Below are 19,036 nucleotides of genomic sequence, written 5' to 3'. Positions count from 1 at the left end.
TACCGGAGCCCTTCCACATCTCTGAATCAGAGGAGTTCCTTTGCTTACCGTCTGAGAACAGACTGTCTCTGGCTGCAGGGGGAGAGAGCATAGGCTGTCACAGCCGCACTCTGCTTCCTGCACCTTCAGCAGCAAAGTTCATGCTGGGAACCAGCTCTGGACCAAGGCAAACCTCTGAGGGATCTTGGAAATTGCTTCAGGAATTCTCAACTGGGGGAGGGACCCTTAGCTATCACCGCAGGAGAGCAGGGCTTGATTCTCCAATTTAAAGGTAAAATTTCCTCTTCTAAAGAGTACTGTGTTCCCGATAGGGAGGGCACAATCCACATCTACTAGGCGGAGGAGAGATACTGAATGGCTGAAGTCACTGCAGGGGTGTATCTAGTGATGTCAGCTTTGAAACCTGACTCAGGTGCCCCCCTGCTAGCAGATGGAGACTAACACATTTTTCTTGAGTCCATCTGGCTACACGCTAGGAAAAAAAAACAGCAGTTCTAGCCAACCGTCTGCTACTACTGCAGGCACTCTTCCTTCAGTCATTCTGTTTAAAGAGGGGAAAACCCAAAACAAAGTATATACATATGAGCTGCTGAAACCCACAACAGGGAGCGAGCAGCAGCAGAAATGGTTCCAGTCATTCGTGTTTAGTGATTGTAGACTCTGCTCCCAGCACAGGCTGAGATAGCTCTCAGCTCCAGGGAGAACCACATAACTCTTTACTGGCAATATCAATAAGTTTATGAAAAAATGCATCCTGCAAAGTCGCAGGAGGGCACATTACTTGTTTATGAAATGCCTCTTTCAGACCCCAGCCCTCATTTCACCAGTCACTAACCTCCAGGGATTTGCTTTCATATTCCTTCATGGCAGTAATGCATTGGTGCTTGGTGCTGATGTTGGTGCTGACGCCGGCTTTAACCATCGTGTCAGTGCCTGTGGGGGGCTGCAACAGTGAATATGAGAATACTTGTTAGATTACCTGGACAGCAGAGCTCCCTAGTTGCTCAGAGCTTTAGTTTTAAACCCAGCCCATGAGCCATTATTCAGTCCCTTAAAATTGTAAGGTTCAGCCACATTGAAAGAAGCCAGTTCTGACTGACCCCTCTCCGTTCCTGTTTTACTGGTCCTCCCCACCAGTCCAGACAGCTGGATTATATCCTCCCGTTTTTGGCCTGAGACCAAAGACCTTATTTCTTGCCAGATTCATCTAACAACTTTTTTATCCCGGTATTCGTGGGTACATCATATCGGTTTACATAGAACTAAATGAAAATACAAAAAATGGTGGGGGAAGCAGAGGGGATAAACTTATGAAAGGAAGCATGGAAAAAAAGGAAAGGGTAATTAACAATGAGGCAGTGCATGGAATAAAAGGAGCAGTATTTAACTATTGAGGCGAACAGTAAATTACATTATTCTATATAACAAGAGATAATATGAGAGGGGGGGTGGCCGTACTTCCCTGACATCAGATACCATGGTTCCTACTTCCATAGTTGTGAATTTAAAGATCAATATGCCATATTCAAATCCTGAAAACAATTTACAGGAATTAAAAAGTTGTCGTCTAAGCTGGTGTGGAGAACTAACAGTAATAGATAGAAAAGTCATTCTCCCCACTTCGGAAAGCTGAAACTGAGCTGTACCTGAATAGATGAGAAAAAGCAGCACTGGACAAGCACCTCGTGTTCAAGTCTATACTGCTTAGAAAAGATGTAACCGCGTATGGAAATTACTCTAACAGAACATGTACTGACTACTTTTCGTGGTTCTTGGTGCATTGTCATATAAGCTTTTGAAATTTATCTGGACATTGATGTTTTTGATGGCGGGAATCCCTTCTTAGCAGCAAAATACAACAAACAGAATGCAAAAGTCAAACAAGTGCTCAATATCAAGAACAGATATGGGCAATTCTAGTCCAAGGGCCACCAACCAGTCGGTTTCAGAATATCCCTCATGAATATGCATGAGATTGCATACATGCTAATATGTCCCATGCATATTCATGAGGGATGTCCTAAAAACCTGTCTCTGTGGGTCAGCTGGGGCTGGGAATGCGGTGAAAGAAGCATTCATAGCCCCCAGGGTGAGTGAGCTGTGGTCATTACATACGTATGAGGATTTTAACTGGTAGGTGGGAGGTTATTTTTATGATGTAATATTATATGTTGTGAATATATTTTGAAGATTGAATTGTATGATTTTGTATATTGTAGTAAGAATTTGTATATTATTGTATTATCAATTTACATTAAACATGTTTTATGTACAAAATGTAAACTGCTTCCCAGCATCCATGACTACCTCCTTAACCCAGCGAACTATTGTAGCCCTTAAGGCTGGATCTCCCTGTCTAATACCGCCGTGAAGGACAAACAGGCAATCTTGTCTTTCATAAAGTCCCAGTAACCTCCAGATGCCACAAGGAAAACCATTTTCAAGGTCAACCACAAGGACAGAGTACCTAACGGTCTAAACGCAGGGCTTGCCAAAAACTCCAAAACCAAATTAAGACTCCATAGGAGCATCGGAAACCGCTAAAGAGGCTGAAGATGTTTCACTCCTTTCAGAAAATGGGCCAAATCAGGATGAGCGGACAAGAATCTACCATTCACCTGATCCCTGAAACAGGCAAGAGTCGCTACTTGCATCTTTAAGGAATTAAGAGCCAACCATTATTCAAGCCATCCAGCAAAAATTTCCAAAAATGAGCAGAATCATGACCAAGGAAGGAAGAGTACCTCAATCCTCACACCAGGCCTCACACATAGGCCAAGGAAGTGGAGAACTTTAGCTCTTAGCAAGGTGGAAATCACTGCCACAGAGAATCCATGTTTCTGCATAGAGCCCTCTCAAGGGCCATACTGTAAGACAAAACAGAGTCAGATCTTCATGAAGGACCGGACCCTGCTGCAACAGATTCCTGTGCACCCGAAGACAAGGCGGATGCTACCAGGAGTCTTTGCAGATCTGCATACCATGGTTTCCTGGGCCAGTCTGGTGCCAAAGTCTCATCCCCCTGAGGCCTTCGACTCTCCAAACTATTCTGCTTAATATGGGCCACAGGGGAAAGGCATTTAGCAGCTTGTCCTCTGGCCAGACCTGCACGAGAACATCGATACCCAAGCACTTCGGATCTTTCTTGCAACCGAAAAAAAAATCAAGGAACCTTCGCATTGCGAGAAGTCGCCAGCAGGTCCAGAAATGGAAGGTCCCAGCAATCCACTATCTGACAATACCCATTCTCCTGAGTTCAGACTCTCCCCTACTGAGAAAGTTTGCTCTTACATTGTCTTTTCCTGCAGTGTGAGAGGCCGAGATGTCATGAAGATGCACTTCTGCTCATTCCATAAGTTGGTCTATCTCCAGCAACACTTGCTAGCTCTTTGTTCCTCCCTGCCAACTGATGTAAACCACCGTCGTTGCGAGGTTGGACATTACTTGGATCATTTGACCCTGCAGTCTACCACTGAACTGCAAGCATGCCAACCGGACCACCCAGGCTTCAGCCGATTGATGTTCCAGAAAGAACATCTTCTGTATTGCAGTGCCCTTAGTTCTTGACAGTGAGACCTCCAACCCTGGAGGCTCGCATCTGTGGAGTGTACCAACCAGTCTAGCGATGTCAGGGAAACTCCCTCTCTCAGATTATCAGCTTGCAGCCACCACTGGAGGTGAGACTTCCATCAGGCAGGTGGAGCTCAATCGAATAGTCCCTGAGACTGCGGGTTCCAACAAGACAGCAGGGAGCGCTGAAGAGGATGCATGTATGCCTCTTGCCCCCGGCACCACTTCAAGACGCACCTGCATCATTAACTTCTGAACCTTGAGGGAGTTGAGAGAGAACCCCTTCTTCATACCGTCCTGTAGGAAACTCCAGAATCATGGGGATCTTGGCCGTCCGTGGGAGTGTCCCACGGTCCTCGCACCAGACTACGAATATTCTCCAGATTCATATGTCAGATGTTGAAAACCTCCACACGCGGAGCAGGGTGTCAATCACGGCCTTCAAGTACCGTGCTTCTTCAGGTGAGTCCTCTCAAGGGCTAGACCGTAAGAGAATAGAGCTGGATTTTCGTGAAGAATTGGGCCCTGTGTGGAGGAAGACACAGAGGGCTCCCCGTAAGGAGTCTTTGCCAATCCAGGGCCACTAGTAGAACTAGCTCCCTGTGGTATTCTATCTTGCGGATGACCTTGCCCAGTAATGGCAATGGAGGGAAGGCGTACAGTAAGTCTTCCTCTGGCCAGGTCTGGACGAGAGCGTCGATCCCTTGGAAGTGTGGCTCTCATCTGCAGCTGAAGAATCTGAGGACTTGGGTACTGAGATAGGTGGCCAGTAGATATGAAGGAATGCAATATGGTCCTATATGGTTCTAGACCCAGAAAAATTTTCCAATTCTACAGAGCAGGATCGGTCATCCGTCCCATCTGGATCCCTACTGGAAATTCCTGCTGCCGATCTAGGCATACTTGGGCGCTCAACCATAATACCTGGCAAGAAAACTACTCTGCCTCATGTCAAACTGAACACCCAGATACTCCGACTGAGATAGCTGAAGACTGCTCTTGGCCAGGTTCATCACCCAACTGAGCTCCTGCAACAGGGAGATCACCTTGCGAGGACCAGGTAGCTCTCTTCCAGAGTCTTGGCCCGAATCTGCCAATCGTCCAAATACAGGTGTACAAGGATCCCATCCTCTCAACTGCCGCCACCACCATAAAAATCCTTGGAAAATTGTGTGTGTATTGTGAATGTTTGTGGTTCGCTTTAAACGGTAAATAAGAGTTCATATGTTAAAAAACAAAAAAACCCTTAGAAAAAAGTTCTTGGTGCGGTGGCCAGAACAAAAGGCAGCGCCCAAAACTGAATGGTACCCCAAGACGAAATGCAAAACCATTGTGCTCTAATTGAATGGTAATATAGAGACATGCCTCAGACAGATCCAAGGTGGTCAGAAATGTCCCCAACTTCACAGCTATTATCACTGAGCAGAATGTTTCCATGCGAAAATTAATCACCCGCAAATGACTGTCGACTCCTATGAAATCCAGAATGGGATGAACGGAGCCCTCCTCCTTGGGCAAGATGTTAGGAACTGGAACCACATCCCTCAGACTGAAAAGCCTCGACAGTGTATACTCCACTGCCTGGTTCTTCTGTGGGGAGTGGCAGGGAGACCCCATGAACACATCCTGAGGAACACTGCAAAACTCCAGCGCAAATCCTTCTCATATCACCTATAAGACCCACTAGTATAGCTGTGTTTAAAAAAGGATTGGATAAGTTCTTGGAGGAGAAGTCCATTACCTGCTATTAAGTTCACTTAGAGAAGAGCCACTGCCATTAGCAATGGTTACATGGAATAGACTTAGTTTTTGGGTACTTGCCAGGTTCTTATAGCCTGGATTGGTCACTGTTGGAAACCGGATGCTGGGCTTGATGGACCCTTGGTCTGACCCAATATGGCATGTTCTTATGATCTGATATGATCTCCTCTGATAAAAGAGGCGTTTCCCCTATCTCCTGTTCCTGGGGACAGATCAGCAAACCTTCATCAGGAGGCTCGGGATGTTCCACTAGCCAAGCCCGCACCTCGCTTGGGCTGTCTGGAACAAAAGAACTGATCTGCCGAAAGAGTCCTCTGAAAAATCATACCCCTGGAGGGACGAAGCCGCTTGAAACCCCTGAGTCAACCCCTCATACCAGAGGGACGTGTCAACTGTTTCTTATCCTCCGGCAACTGAGGAACCAGGGATTCGCCCTACTTACTGGCCAGCTTCTTCCAACTCCTTCCCAAACAAGAGCGAGACTTTAAAATGTAACTTCAAAAGATTAGTTTTGGAGGTCGCGTCAGCTGACCAATTTCGCAGCTAACACTGAAACCTGGCCGCTATTTCTGAAGCCATTCCTCTGGCCGAAGTACGGAGCAAATCACAGCTCGCATCTGGCAGTGGTGGGTTCCATAATTACCCTGGAATTCACTCCAGATTCGATCTCCTGAGAAAGAAGTAAACAAGAGCGAGCCACCAGGGAACAAGAAGCTATCTGCAAGGTCATTGCCACTACTTCAAATGCTTGCTTAAGGGTGGCCTCAATCCTATCATGCACATCCTTCAAGGCCGCTCCTCCCTCCACAGGGAGCTGTCTGCTGGGAGACAGCACAAGCACATCCATTTTCAGAAACTGCAAGTGCTCTCTCACCATTGGACCCAGGGGATACAGACCTTCAAAAACCCAACCCCCTTTAAAATTAGATTCTGGGATGCCACACTCAAGATCAATTCTTGAGTGACCTTTTCTTGTTTGGCGCAGGCATGGAATCAGCCCCAAGTACTCCCAAGTACCTTTAAAGTCTGGGAAACCAGAGCCATGAAGTCATCTCTTGAAGGAATGCAATATGGTCCTATATGGTTCTAGACCCGGAAAAATGTTCCAATTCTACAGAGCAGGATCGGTCATCCATCCCATCCGGATCCCTATTGGAAATCCCTTCTGCCAATCTAGGCGTACTTTGGCGCTCAACAGTAATAACAGGTGAGAAGGAGGTTACCACCTGCGACTCTGGCCTGGCAATATTGTTCGGGGCTGAGGACTGCACCTGAGGAAAGGTCAGAAGGATCTATGCCAAGGCCTGGGGGCAGAAGTCCTTAGCCCACTGAACTACCTTCACTTGCTGAGACCTATCAGGGAAGCCCCAAGAGCAGGTGACCCTTCTGGCAGCTCTCTCCCCATTACCAGAGCAAGTTGAGAAGAACCGGGCTTGGTAAAATCAGAGGGGAAATCCTTCAGAACCTCGAAACAGCATCATGCTGAGATGCCCAAATATGCAAGCCATACACATTGCAAGGCAATTTTGTACTACAGGCGCCATTTGTAATACTGTGCTGAAATAAGAGCCCATCTGAGCTCCGACAGGACGCTCAGGGAATGCGCATAAAAACAAGCACGTTCGTGCGTATGAGCATAAAAAAGGGGCGCGTGCCTGCACGCATAATTTGGGCGTCCTGAAGGCACTTCTACGCTTTTGACTAGGCACCGAATTAGATGCCCAGCTAGGTGCTCAAATGGGCACACAAACCAATGCACAGGCGGGCACACAAGTCACGATATAACGGAACTGAAGGGGATAGTATATGGTGCACAAAGAAAGCACTCAAAGGCGTCACCGTGGCATACAAGCCTCGGAGCGGGGCCTAGCCGCAAAGGCTGCTCAAGTCACACACCCCCCCAATTCCAACCACCATCGGAAGCAGGAACGGTCCTCAAAATCGCTTGCTGAACATGAAGACTGGAAGGGGGAAGACAGGAATCCTAATCAATTCCTGTTCTCTTCTTAAATCAATTAAAAAAAAAAAAGCTTTACAACCAGCTGAGTACAAGCACGGTCTCAGACTGACAGGGAAGAGGGTAAATACAGACACCACCGCGCTAGACTTCCTGCATCTGCTTGCCTTTCAGCTAAGTCCACACCAGCTCAAAGGCCAGCTACTGGACCAAGGCACTCATCTGAGGGACCATGGAAATCACATCAGGAATTCTCAACTGGGGGAGGGACCATTTGGTATCCCCACAGAAGAGCAGGGTGAATTAAATGTCCTCGTTTCTTTCTCCTCTGAAACTTAAAACAATCCCCAGTAGGGAGATGCATGTCCACCATCTGCTAGAGGCAGAGAATACTGGCAGGAGTCTATATACTGACATCAGTTTGCTCTGTCTCCACCTGCTGGTAGAGGTACATAACCCACTGATCCTGAACCCATCAGTCTGTCTAGGAAACAATTATGATCAAATATGTCCACGCCATCACCTCCCCAGTCACCAAAATCCTGAAAGAAATTCTAATATGGAGGAGCTGAAGCTCATAAGATGCCAGCTCTACATTGGGAAGGACACAGATTTGCTGCTAGTGCTGGTCTTTTCCCAAAAGAGGGAGGACATAATCCAGCTGTCTAAACTGCTAAGATTGACAAAACCATTAATTTTGATATTAATTTTGGTAACACTTATGAATTATACAAAAATCATGCCAGAGAATGGTCCTGTGGTCCAAGACAGTGCACAGTTCTGTAAAGCAGTAGGACTACATATAAATCTCCTAGCATGGCTTGGGTGTGCCACGGAGGAGACTCACACACATAAGAAATGGCCACGTAGTAGTGGCAGCAACATCTGCCTGCACTTGAGTGGTGCCAAGGGACGGATTCCAGAGGGAACGTCCCCTCCAGCCCTTAGCTGAACCCACATGGGCATTTTACTAGATGGATACTTCATCACAGGTCTAAGGATACTTCATCACAGGTCTAAGGATGTGACCGATGGCAGAACAGTAAGCCAGAACTAATAGTCTTCCAAATCATTCATTCCTCATCTCCCTCCATCTAAGAGATATTTGGCTAGGTACAACCTTACACCCTTGCTATTTAAAACCAAAACAGGTGGAAGAACTTACATTAAACTTAATGGTGGTTCCAGTTGGAATAGCAGCAAAGCTTGCAGGACCAAAGAGCGACCCAGATGTTGCCCCAAATGGATTGGAGGTGGTGTTCGTGGTTCCAAAGAGACTTCCGCTGCTGGTGCTTGTGCCAAAGTCTGTTATACAAAGGGTATAATAATGAGGGTAACGACTACGCAGCACCTTTTATACAGATCTGCTCAGTCATAAATGTGGCAGAAAAACAAGGTCAGAACACAGGGGTTATGGCTATTTTCTCACATCGCATGTTGTTTAAAACCCCCAAGCACTACGTTTGCAATCAGCACCTCACAAAATTACATTTAAAGCGGGGCCACAAGTAAGCTTTTAACACCATGGTTCACCTGCTCTGTTCACCATTTTTCTATTGATCCTTTTGCTCTTACCTTGATGTGATTTATAAAAAAGCCAAAAGCTACGTTTACTTCTTTCAGGAGCCAAATAAGCAGGTAAGTTTGATTTAACGATGGTTTATTCGAGATTTAACATGAACCACTATTTCTAACTGTGGGACCCGATTTCTAGACAGCAGCAGCTCCCCAGGGTGCTCAGTGCAACAGTCTTAACAGAACTGTCTTGACTTGTTACTTCTTCTGTAGATCGTATTCCTATATCTCCTTTTTTCTGTCAGACAGAACGGCCTGAATTTTGCAGCATTGAGGCCATCCTATCTACAGTGCTTTGAAAGAGTCTTCACACCGTTGAAAACCTACATCAGAGCAGGAGTTCGTTTCACTGACCTACAAAACATACATTCGTTATGAAAGAACAATTGCAGAAATATTCCAAGTTTTGAGTGCATAAGTCAGGAATGGCCAACTCTGATCCTCAAGAGCCATAAACAGATCAGGATTGCAGGATATCTACTATGAATGTGCATGAAATAGTTTTGCATAAGAGGCAGTGAAGTCAAACTTATCATATATATTCAACCTGGATATTCTGAAAACCTGGCCTGTGTGGCTCTCAAGGACCAGAGCTGGCCATACTTGTCATAGCAAACCTAAATTGACTCTGGTTAAAAAAAAATTGCCTTCCCCAGGCCCATAGTTAGACCCCACCTCTGTCCAAACACAGTAGCTGAGCTGATTCAAATAGTCCTGAATGAAGTATCAAGATGTTTGTTGTATGAAATGAATTTCAAGCAAAGGATAAAGCAGAGTTGCTTACCTGTAGCAGGTGTTCTCAGAGGACAGCAGGATGTTCGTTCTCACATGGGTGACATTAGATGGAGCCCCAATGTGTAAAACTTATGTCAAAGTTTCTAGAACTTTGACTAGGCACACTGAGCATGCCCAGTATGCCCTACACGACACATCTATGCGGGGTTCCCTCTTCAGTTCCTAACACAGAATTAGGATTAAAATAAAAAAAACAGAAGAAACCCAACTCCACGGGGTGGCAGGCAGGTTTCATGAACACTAACATCCTGCTAACATCGGAGAACACCTGTTACAGGTAAGCAAATCTGCTTTCTCAGAGGACAAGCATGATGGTAGTCCTCACATGGGTGAATCCCTAGCTAGGGGACCAACAGACACCTGACCAGGTGCCAATGGGCACAACACCACAAGTCTGTTGGTGACAGAGGAGAAGACAGCCTGAACCCAAACAGGCCCTAGGTAGGGAGAGTTGGGTTCTACACCTCGAACAGATTCCGAAGGACAGATTGCCCGAACCTGTTGCATCAGCCATCCCAATCCAAACAGTAAGGGAATGTGAATGTGTGGAGAGAACTCCACATCGCAGCCTTGCAGATCTCAACAGGAACTGCTCACAAGTGGACCACCGAAGTTGCCACGGCTGACAGAATGAGCCTTGACATGACCCCCAAGATGCAGCCCTGCAATCTGCTATCTGACTGGATATTTTCTGTTTGCCAACAGCAACCTATTCTTGTCTAAAGAAATAAAAAGTTGGGAGGACTGTCTATGGGCTTCTGACCACTCCAAAAAGACTGCTAAGACTCGCTTGAAGTCCAAACTGTGCAGTGCTCATTCACCTTGGTAAGAATGGGGCCTGGGAAAATGTTCGCAGGACGATGGACTGGATAAGATGGAAATCCATCATCACCTTAGGAAGGAATTTGGGGTGCATACGCAAGACCACGCTGTCATGATAAACTTAGTATAGGGTGGATAAATCACTGAGGCCTGGAGCTCACTGACACTCTGTGCTGAAGTGACCGCCTCAAAAAAACATGACATTACAAGACAGATACTTCAGGTATGACCTTCAGGTATGTAGTTGTTCAAAAGAAGCTTTCATCAGCTGAGCTAACACCACATTGATGTCCCAAGACACAGCAGGAGGCCTTAGGGGAGGCTTCAATTGAAGCAGGCCGCACATGAAATGTAAAACTATAGGTTGTACAGAGATGGGCATAGCATCTACACCTTGGTGATACATACCAATTGCACTCAGATGAACTCTGAGTTGGTTTTCAAGCCGGCCTCTGATAGGTGTAGAAGGTAATCCAGCAGTTTTTGTGTGGAGCAGGAGAACGGATGTAGGGTCTTCTGCTCACACCACACGAAAAACCCCCTCCACTTCAGTCCATAGGACATTCTAATGGAAAGAATTTCTAGAAGCCACCAGGACCTGAGACACATTCTCTGAAAAATCAAGCGGCTGTAGAATCAGCCTCTTAACATCCAGGCTGTGACCGACAGGGCTTGGAGGTTGGGATGCCGCAGCCAACCCTGATCTTGTGTGATTAGATCTGGGGAAGTCTGCTTGTAGTACCTCCTGATGCGCCACCAGCCTCCAATGCGGGCATGGAGGGCAATTTGGTGGGACACCCAATAGATTTAATTGGTACCCCTGATAGATGGACAGAACCCACTGGTCTGAGGTTACATTGGGCCATTGGTTCGCGAAGAACCGCAGACTGCCCTCGACCAAAGGATCCATCGTCCCAGGTACAGGCAACTGGCTTTTGCTCCCTGCGGGGGTCAAAACCCTGTCCCCAGAGTCAACCGAGGAGCTAGCTGAGGCTTGGAGCTCTGCGCTACCTGCAACAGCTGCGGGAGCTTTGATGGTGCCGACAGAATCGAGGAGGCAAAGGATGGTACTTCCCCTTTGAAGAAAGAGACTTCCTGGGCCCCAGTGACGACAGCCTCCAGGATAAAGAAGACCGGTCTGGAGTACTAGTGGAGAGTTGATGGAGAGTTTCATGGTGGTCCCGAAGCTGAGCCACAGCATCCCTCACCCTAAATCTGAAGAGATTCTCACCAGTGCATGTCACATCAGCGAGTCTTTCCTGTACCTCTGGCCAAGATCAGAGGCCCGCAGCCCTGCCATTCTGCGGGTGTCAATTCCCGCTGCAGAGACTCTTGATGCAGTCTCGAAAACATCGTAGGTTGCACCAGCATCATGAAGTTGTCTTGCTGCTGTTGAAGCAGTTGCTCAGCGACCTCCTGCACCTGCTTCTAGATGTCCCGCAAGTACTGGCTCAAGCAGAGCTGATGGGCAGCAATGCAGGCAATGAGCTTGGCACCTCAGAACACCTTCCTCCCAAGAGCATCCATCACTCTGTGGTCTTTCCCTGGGGGCACTGAGGAATGGGTTCGAGAGCACTTGGCCCACTTGAGAGCAGATTAGACCACCGACTGGTGAAGCAGCTGATGCTTATCAAATCTGGCAATCTTTTGGATGAGGTAGACACCTTCTGCCTTCTTGTTAATGGGAGGCACTGTGCAACTCCTTAAGGATCTCGTGTACCGGGATGATTTCCTTAGGAGGTTCCACAATCTCAAGCATTTTGTGCCTGGCATCCTCCTCTGTCAAAAGCTAAAAAGGGATGGCCTCCACCATCAACCTCACAAATGTCCTTCACTCATCTGGAGAAGAGTCTGACGAGAGAGATCCCCCAGGGATGAGGGTCCCAGAGATCCACCTAGGACCCCATCCTACAGGGGATGGGGTCCTAGGTGCTTTGCCTACATTCAGAGGTGCAGGCACCGGTAAAGCTGGACTGGGGGGCTGCAGGCCTCTGTGGAGCTTCCGCCTCAGAGGAACTGGCAACAACCACCATATCAGTAGGGGAAAGCCTACTGATACGGGCACCAATGCTGCCCCGGGAACAGACGCCAGCTGGATCAATAATGCATCAATGAGCACAAAGCTTCTCCAGAAGCGGTACAAGAATGGGTGGCACAGGCTCTGGTGCCACAGGACAGAAGCCCTGCAGCACCCGCTCCACCGCCAGCAGAACTCTGCACTCCAACTCCTCCTTTAATGTTGCCAATGTCAGTGACTGGGAGTAAGGAAGGGTGGGCCAGATCTTCCTTGGACTCATGAAGGGGATTGCCAACTGGCACCAGGAACAGTGGAAACAGTCACGGACCCCGGGCATCGATAGAGGATGGGCATTCCTTGCTACGGGCCCAGCTTCGGAGGCACTGCGGCAAAAGCCTTTGCATCCCCGTGCATCAACAGGGACTGGTGCCGATGCTTCTTAGGCTTCCCTCAATGCTCAGCCCAGTCTTTCGCCAGTGCCCAAAGTTGAAGACAAACCCAGCATCCTCAGCCCAGGAGAATAATCTGTCTTGAGTGCCCCTATCCACCAGCAACCTCAACAGAACCCACAGTCCTGCCAATGTTGATGATGTGGTGTCCATCGGTGCAGCTTAGAGGTCCTTCGATGCCGCCAATGCAGATGGCTCGGACTTCGACCAGAAGAGCCAATCCCATCTTGTCGAGTCGAAGCAGATGTCCCTTCGGGATCATTTGAGCTCGGAAGCATGAACCCCAGAAGTCATGCGATGGCCCCAAGCAGAGGATGCACACCTCATGAGGATCAGTGATAGACATGGTCCTCTGGCACCGGTGAAAACCAGATGTGGTCATGATGGGGCGAAACAAAAGGGCTGAAGTTGAAAGCGATTGTGAAGGGTGTCTACAGCCGGCGGGCACCAAGGCACTGTCACCATGGGGGGGGGGGGGGGGGGGGGGGGAAAATCGACCGCGAAAGGAAACTTACCCGAAACACCTGACTGGGGACACTACGGGAAGGTACAGAGGGCACTGACGAACTGGAGAAAAAAAAAAGTTTTCCACAAGGCAAAAAGCCAAAGTTTTGAACTTAATCAAAACGCAAGGTTTACAGTGTGTGTGTGGGGGGGTGGGGGGGGGAAGAGACTGAAGAGGGATCCCAAGTAGGGCATGGTTAGTGGGTCTAGTCAAAGATCTAGAAACTTTGACGTATGTTTCCCACAATGGGGCTCCATCTGATATCACTCATGTGTGAGGACTACCATCCTACTTGTCCTGAGAAAACATGGTTTAAAAAAGTGCTTACAAAAGAACTCCAGGATAATGTTCTCCAAGGTACATATTGGGGGAAGGATAAAAGAAAATTTCAGTGTGTTGAATATTCCTTGAGGCACGGTCAAGTTCATCACTGTGAAGATGCCGCTGAAATGAGGCTGTCCCTCCAAAGAGGAGCTATGAATTAAGGAAACTGTTGCGTAAGGTCATTGAAGCCTAAGATTACTTTAAAAGAACTTCCGAGATCTCTGGCTGAGACTGGGGAAACGTTTTCAGCTCTACAAACACAGCCTGTATTTAGAGAGGGGCAAGGAAGCAACTGCTGAAGAAAAGTCAGATGATGGTGGAGGAAGAGATGTCATCAGCCTGACCATGTAACCCTGAGCTCCTGGCTCCTTCGTTTACATTCTGTTTTTTTTAAGACCAGCATCTGCTGATACTGAACAAATTTAGATCTTATTTTAGCTGAAAAGCACTGGAAGATGGTGTCCAGGAAGAATTCTATGGATTTGAAGCAGTTCTCCTTTAGCAAGTATACTAATGAGCTGGCCGAAAAATCGGATGTGCCTGATGCTGCAGGCCGCATGGTTGTTGAAAAGTGGAAGGTGCCAAGCACTCACATGCTAGCCATGATAGAGATTTACTGACCAGAGACAAATTTCACAAATGGTTCTATGAAATTCGACAAGATATGAAAGCACAAACAAGAAATTCTGAGCATGATGGCGGATCTGCGCGAAGAGTTTATGCAGCTAGGCCACCATGTTGATGAGATTGATAACCATGTGTATATTTTGTCGGAGACACTAGATCATATGCGGGCACAGAGTAATGAGTAGTTAATGGAACAAGCTAAGTTATCTGAAAAAATTGAGGACCCTGAGAGTAGGTCATGCTGCTGTAATCTCTGCTTCCAAGGGTTACCGCAGACCCCCACCTACAAAGACCGGGAGCTTACAGAGATGGGAATAAGCAAGGAAATTCTTTCCATGCAGGAAGGCATGGACGGGTCAGTTTTGTCCAATATAAAATGCTAGTGTGCGCGCACAGTTCTCTGGGCACCCATCCTGAAATAGACCACGAAACATAACCGTATACTTCCACAGCTTTGCAGTTAAAGAAAATGTTTTTCAACTTGCAAAAAAAAAAAAACAAACCAGTGGATCTAGAAGGCGTTCTTATTACTATCTGTGCTGATTTGGCTCCATCCACTCTGCGCAAACGTCAAGATCTCAAGTAGTAACCGCAGCATTATGCAAGGAGTGTATCAAATACCAGTAGACCTTCCCTTTTGGCCTACAGTTTTCCATAAAGGGGTCATCGCAAAGAATACAATTGGTAAGGGATGTGGAAGAAGTTTTGAGATCATCGGGGCTGAATGTCAACTTCATCAACTGCTAAGTGTCAGCTAGTTTATTATAGCCATTGGTCAGTTTTTCCTTTCGGAAAACTGCTCAATCTGAGATCATTTTGTTAGCACAATTTGCAAGTTACATGCTTAAAATGTGTTGCACAGAGGTCGGGTGCAGGTCCTTTTGGGCTGGGGGGTAGGGGTCACACCTCCCACTGGCGATTTAGATTTGTGAATGTGGGAAAGCAGATCAAGGTCTTGGTTAAGGAGAAGGAGGGTTTACAGGGAAATAATGGCTGTGGATTAGGGCCTAAGCTTGTTTGTAATTGGGAAGGGACAGTTTTATGTTGATCAAAGCTGTGTTGGGAGGGCAGAGTTTCCTTATCAGTGGGCACAACCTCAAAAACTTTCTGGATTCATGATGCAAAGCGGTAGCTCACATAAGTGCATTATTCCCAAAGCAGGAACATCCAATAGATTTCTTCCTTTCAGTAGCCACGGTGGTGCATATTACCTTTAGAACCAAACTCAAACCATATGATTTTTTGTACCGAGAGACATCAGCAGTCAATGCAGAGCAGAGCTTATGGAGGAAACGTGTTCACTTTGGTGAACTCCTACCAGGAGAACTGCCTGTAATGGTTTCAAAGTTGAGACAAGCAACCCAACAGAGCAATCCAAGCCAGAGATCACCAAGGCCTGAAAAAAAAAAAATGACCTACAGTCTTCAGCTGTTGTATCAAAGTTTTAACCTGCAAGCAAAATGAGAGCGAGAAGTCCACGATATGTACTACTCCTCACTTGCGATGAAACAGGCATTGTCCCTTTAGCCACTTGCAAAGGCAGGGGGAACATCAAGGCGCAAGAATTTATCTAGCACCAGTAGCTGTTTATCAGACTTTGCCATTGCTTTATGGTCATAATACAGTCACCCTTTTCACTGCTTAATGGTTTCATAATGGAGTGGAAGAGTAGCGAGCTATGAACCGGGGAAACCAGGGGTCAAGCCCCACTGTCACTCCTTCTGACCTTGGGCAAGTCACTTTACCCTCCATTGCCTAGGATCCAAACTTAGATCGTGAGCCCTCTGGAGACAGGGAAATAACTGCTGTACCTGAATGTAATCCGCTTTGAAGTGCTGAAGAGTGGAACATAAACGTGTAAACAGATAAATCTAGAACAACACTCATCGACACGATCACATCATGCCTGCACTGGTTACCTGTAGCTTCCAGGATATTGTACAAAGTACTTACCCTCATTCATAAGTCTATCTATAATCAAGATATGCAATGGTTCTCTGATCATTTCACAAATCTAATAGACCAACAAGAACAATTCACCAAGCCAAACTCCAAACTCCCACCCTCAAGCACATCAAGCATGTCTCGATGAGAGAACGCTCTTTTACTATTGCAGGAACTAACTTTTGGAATAAAATGCCCTCCCACCTGCGCCAGGAGCCCTGCCATAAGAAGTTTAAACAAAACCTCAAAACCTGGCTATTTAAACAAGCTTACCCAGAACAGGAATTTTCTTAATCTGAACTGCCAATCACTCCATCACTTTGTATCCACATTACCTCAATAATTTCTCCCACTGGCAATCCTTTGTAATCTAGTTATGTGCCCCTAAAATACAATTTCATTCTTCAAACAGAATGCAACTTTGGATTCTCCTAACTACTATTGTTTGAATATACCTAGATATTTATACTTACCTCCTATATTATTACCCATTTTAGGCTTGTTTAACTTGTATTACATGTTTCTATCATTCATTGAATTACTTGTACTTTTTTTGTTCTATGGTCATTAGAATATAAAGCCTGTTGCTGAATTATTGTTTATTGTAAACCGAGGTGATGTTTTCAACGTGCCGCGGTATATAAAAAATTTATAAAAAAATTTATAAATAAATAAATAAAAAACACTCCCGAATGGACCCTGACTCTTACAGGTTAAAGCACCATTAAGCTTTAACCCGTACGCTCTATGATATCACTTTATATTTATTTCCTGCCTTCTTTCCAGCTTGTTACAAGCTTCCAAGTTCTATTTCCCTGTTGATTGTAACTTTGACTTATTCCTTCCTATTGTTCATTTTTGCTTACCTGAATTGTTACCACTGTTATACCTTTGTTAACTGTAAACCGATCCGATATGGTTATTTACTATGAAGGTCGGTATAAAAAAACTTAAATAAATAAATAAATAAATAAGCAAACAGCTGAAACAATTTAAGGCTTTCTAGCATGATCAGTGCACAACATGCAGAAAAGGATTAGACTGAACGCTAACACTGTGCAAAAGAAACTATCAGGAACAAGCAGCAGCTGTCTATGTGCAAATCAATAACCTGTAGGATGAAAAAAAAAACTAAAACCAGTTGACTTACTTCCAAAGGCAGCCGTTTTGTTCTGTGCAAAGGCATTGTTCTGGGTTGAGAAGAGTCCTCCTCCAGTGCTGGCAGTGCCAAACAGGCTGCTGGTGTTACCAGTTGATGTGCCAAAACCAAAACCCGTGGTTGAGGAGGAGGTTGCTGGCTGGCTGAACGTACTGGACCCAAAGAGTCCTCCTGAAATACAAAAAGCAGAATTGTACTACACAGCAGCTCTCGACCTGGACCGTTTACAAACCAACTAAATCACTTACAGATAAAGGTCGTCTTTTAGAAAGGAAAAGATAGTGTTCATAGCATCACTGTTAATAGCTGTTAGGGGGAGGGGGAAAAACCCCCACCCCATCTGTCGATCATGAACTACAGGCCAGTAACCCTGCGTAGAAGGGGAGGATACGGGCCTTCCCTCATTGCATCTCATCCCCCTCCTCTTCATCTACTATAACCAGGGTGGTCATTCCTACAGTTCTCCAGCTTCTGTCTGAAGGCAACGCAAACCTGACCTCTGGCCAACATAGTTCATCTGTTATCCCACAGCACTGCAACCTGGCCCAGGGAGCAAGACCAAGATTCAGGAAGGGACCTGCTCATGACTGATCTACCCCACCTTAAGCCATCAAACCACTCAGACTATGTCATACTTGGTTTTCCTTCAGTCATCTGGTTTATTAACTGGATTATAACACTAAATCTTAACACACAAACACCACTGAACAGAGTGGGCCACCAAGCCCTGGCCTGTTCAACTTTTCCTCAAGCAGGCCCTCTCTACCCGCAGGCAGAAAGACCATCCCAGTGGCTGAGACAGGACATGCCAATGGGATCCCAACCCCCCCCCATGGGCAGCAAGAGGACCCCATGGCAGCACAGGAGAGTGACAAAGCCACAGCAAGAGGACCCTGCAGAAGTGCAGGAGAGTGACACCCCCCAGGGTTTACGACATCCCTGTGAGTGGGCGAGATGCAAAGGAAGAGAAGGGAAGGAGTGAGTGTGTGGAAAAAGGATGAGTGGCAGGGGTCTGAGTGTGTGAGAGAGAGGGGGAACGGAGCAACACGAGGGGATGGGGTTGAGTGAGGAAGTGCGCATTTACATTTATTAAAAATTGGTTTATTTAAAAATGTATATATACCGCCTTTACAATTCAAAAGAATCAAAACGGTTTACAACCAAACATACATAATAAATAAACTTAAAAATGCGACAAATTAAAACATTAAAATAATGGCACAATAAACATTCATGCCCTACGACTTTAGACAGTAAAAAAGGCCTATGCAATGTACAATAAAACAACTGTTTGTCATCCTGATGTTTTGACTAAAAACTTGAAACACTACAAAATTCACAAAAAAAGTCCATCATATATAAAATGTAAAATAAACGTCTCCGGATGTATGACAAAAGGAAGTAACTCCCTTCTAGATATGGACACGGCAACCTCAGGAAATTTCAAGGTGCCACATATATCAAGGATGTCTGACTGGAGGACATGAGGTTAAACGGATGCCTCAAAACGTTTTCAAACTATCACACCGTC

The 19,036-nt window shown here is 46.2% G+C and overlaps 1 protein-coding gene across 5 annotated transcripts in view; it reads right to left on the bottom strand.

Annotated features, from left to right (window-relative positions):
- The window catches only part of NUP98 (nucleoporin 98), a 435,464-nt gene that overhangs the window by 254,079 nt on the left and 162,349 nt on the right, over positions 1–19,036 (bottom strand). For all 5 annotated transcript variants that reach the window (XM_029601961.1, XM_029601960.1, XM_029601962.1 and 2 more), the window contains exons 4-6: positions 17,497–17,676; positions 8,454–8,593; positions 836–943 (exon numbers count right to left, since the gene is read on the bottom strand). In XM_029601961.1, coding sequence (XP_029457821.1) covers positions 836–943; positions 8,454–8,593; positions 17,497–17,676 — 428 coding nt within the window. The remainder of the gene's footprint in view (positions 1–835; positions 944–8,453; positions 8,594–17,496; positions 17,677–19,036) is intronic.

This window comes from Rhinatrema bivittatum, chromosome 5 (assembly GCF_901001135.1).
Source record: "Rhinatrema bivittatum chromosome 5, aRhiBiv1.1, whole genome shotgun sequence".
Taxonomy (NCBI): domain Eukaryota; kingdom Metazoa; phylum Chordata; class Amphibia; order Gymnophiona; family Rhinatrematidae; genus Rhinatrema; species Rhinatrema bivittatum.
This window is presented reverse-complemented; position numbering and strand designations above follow the sequence as displayed.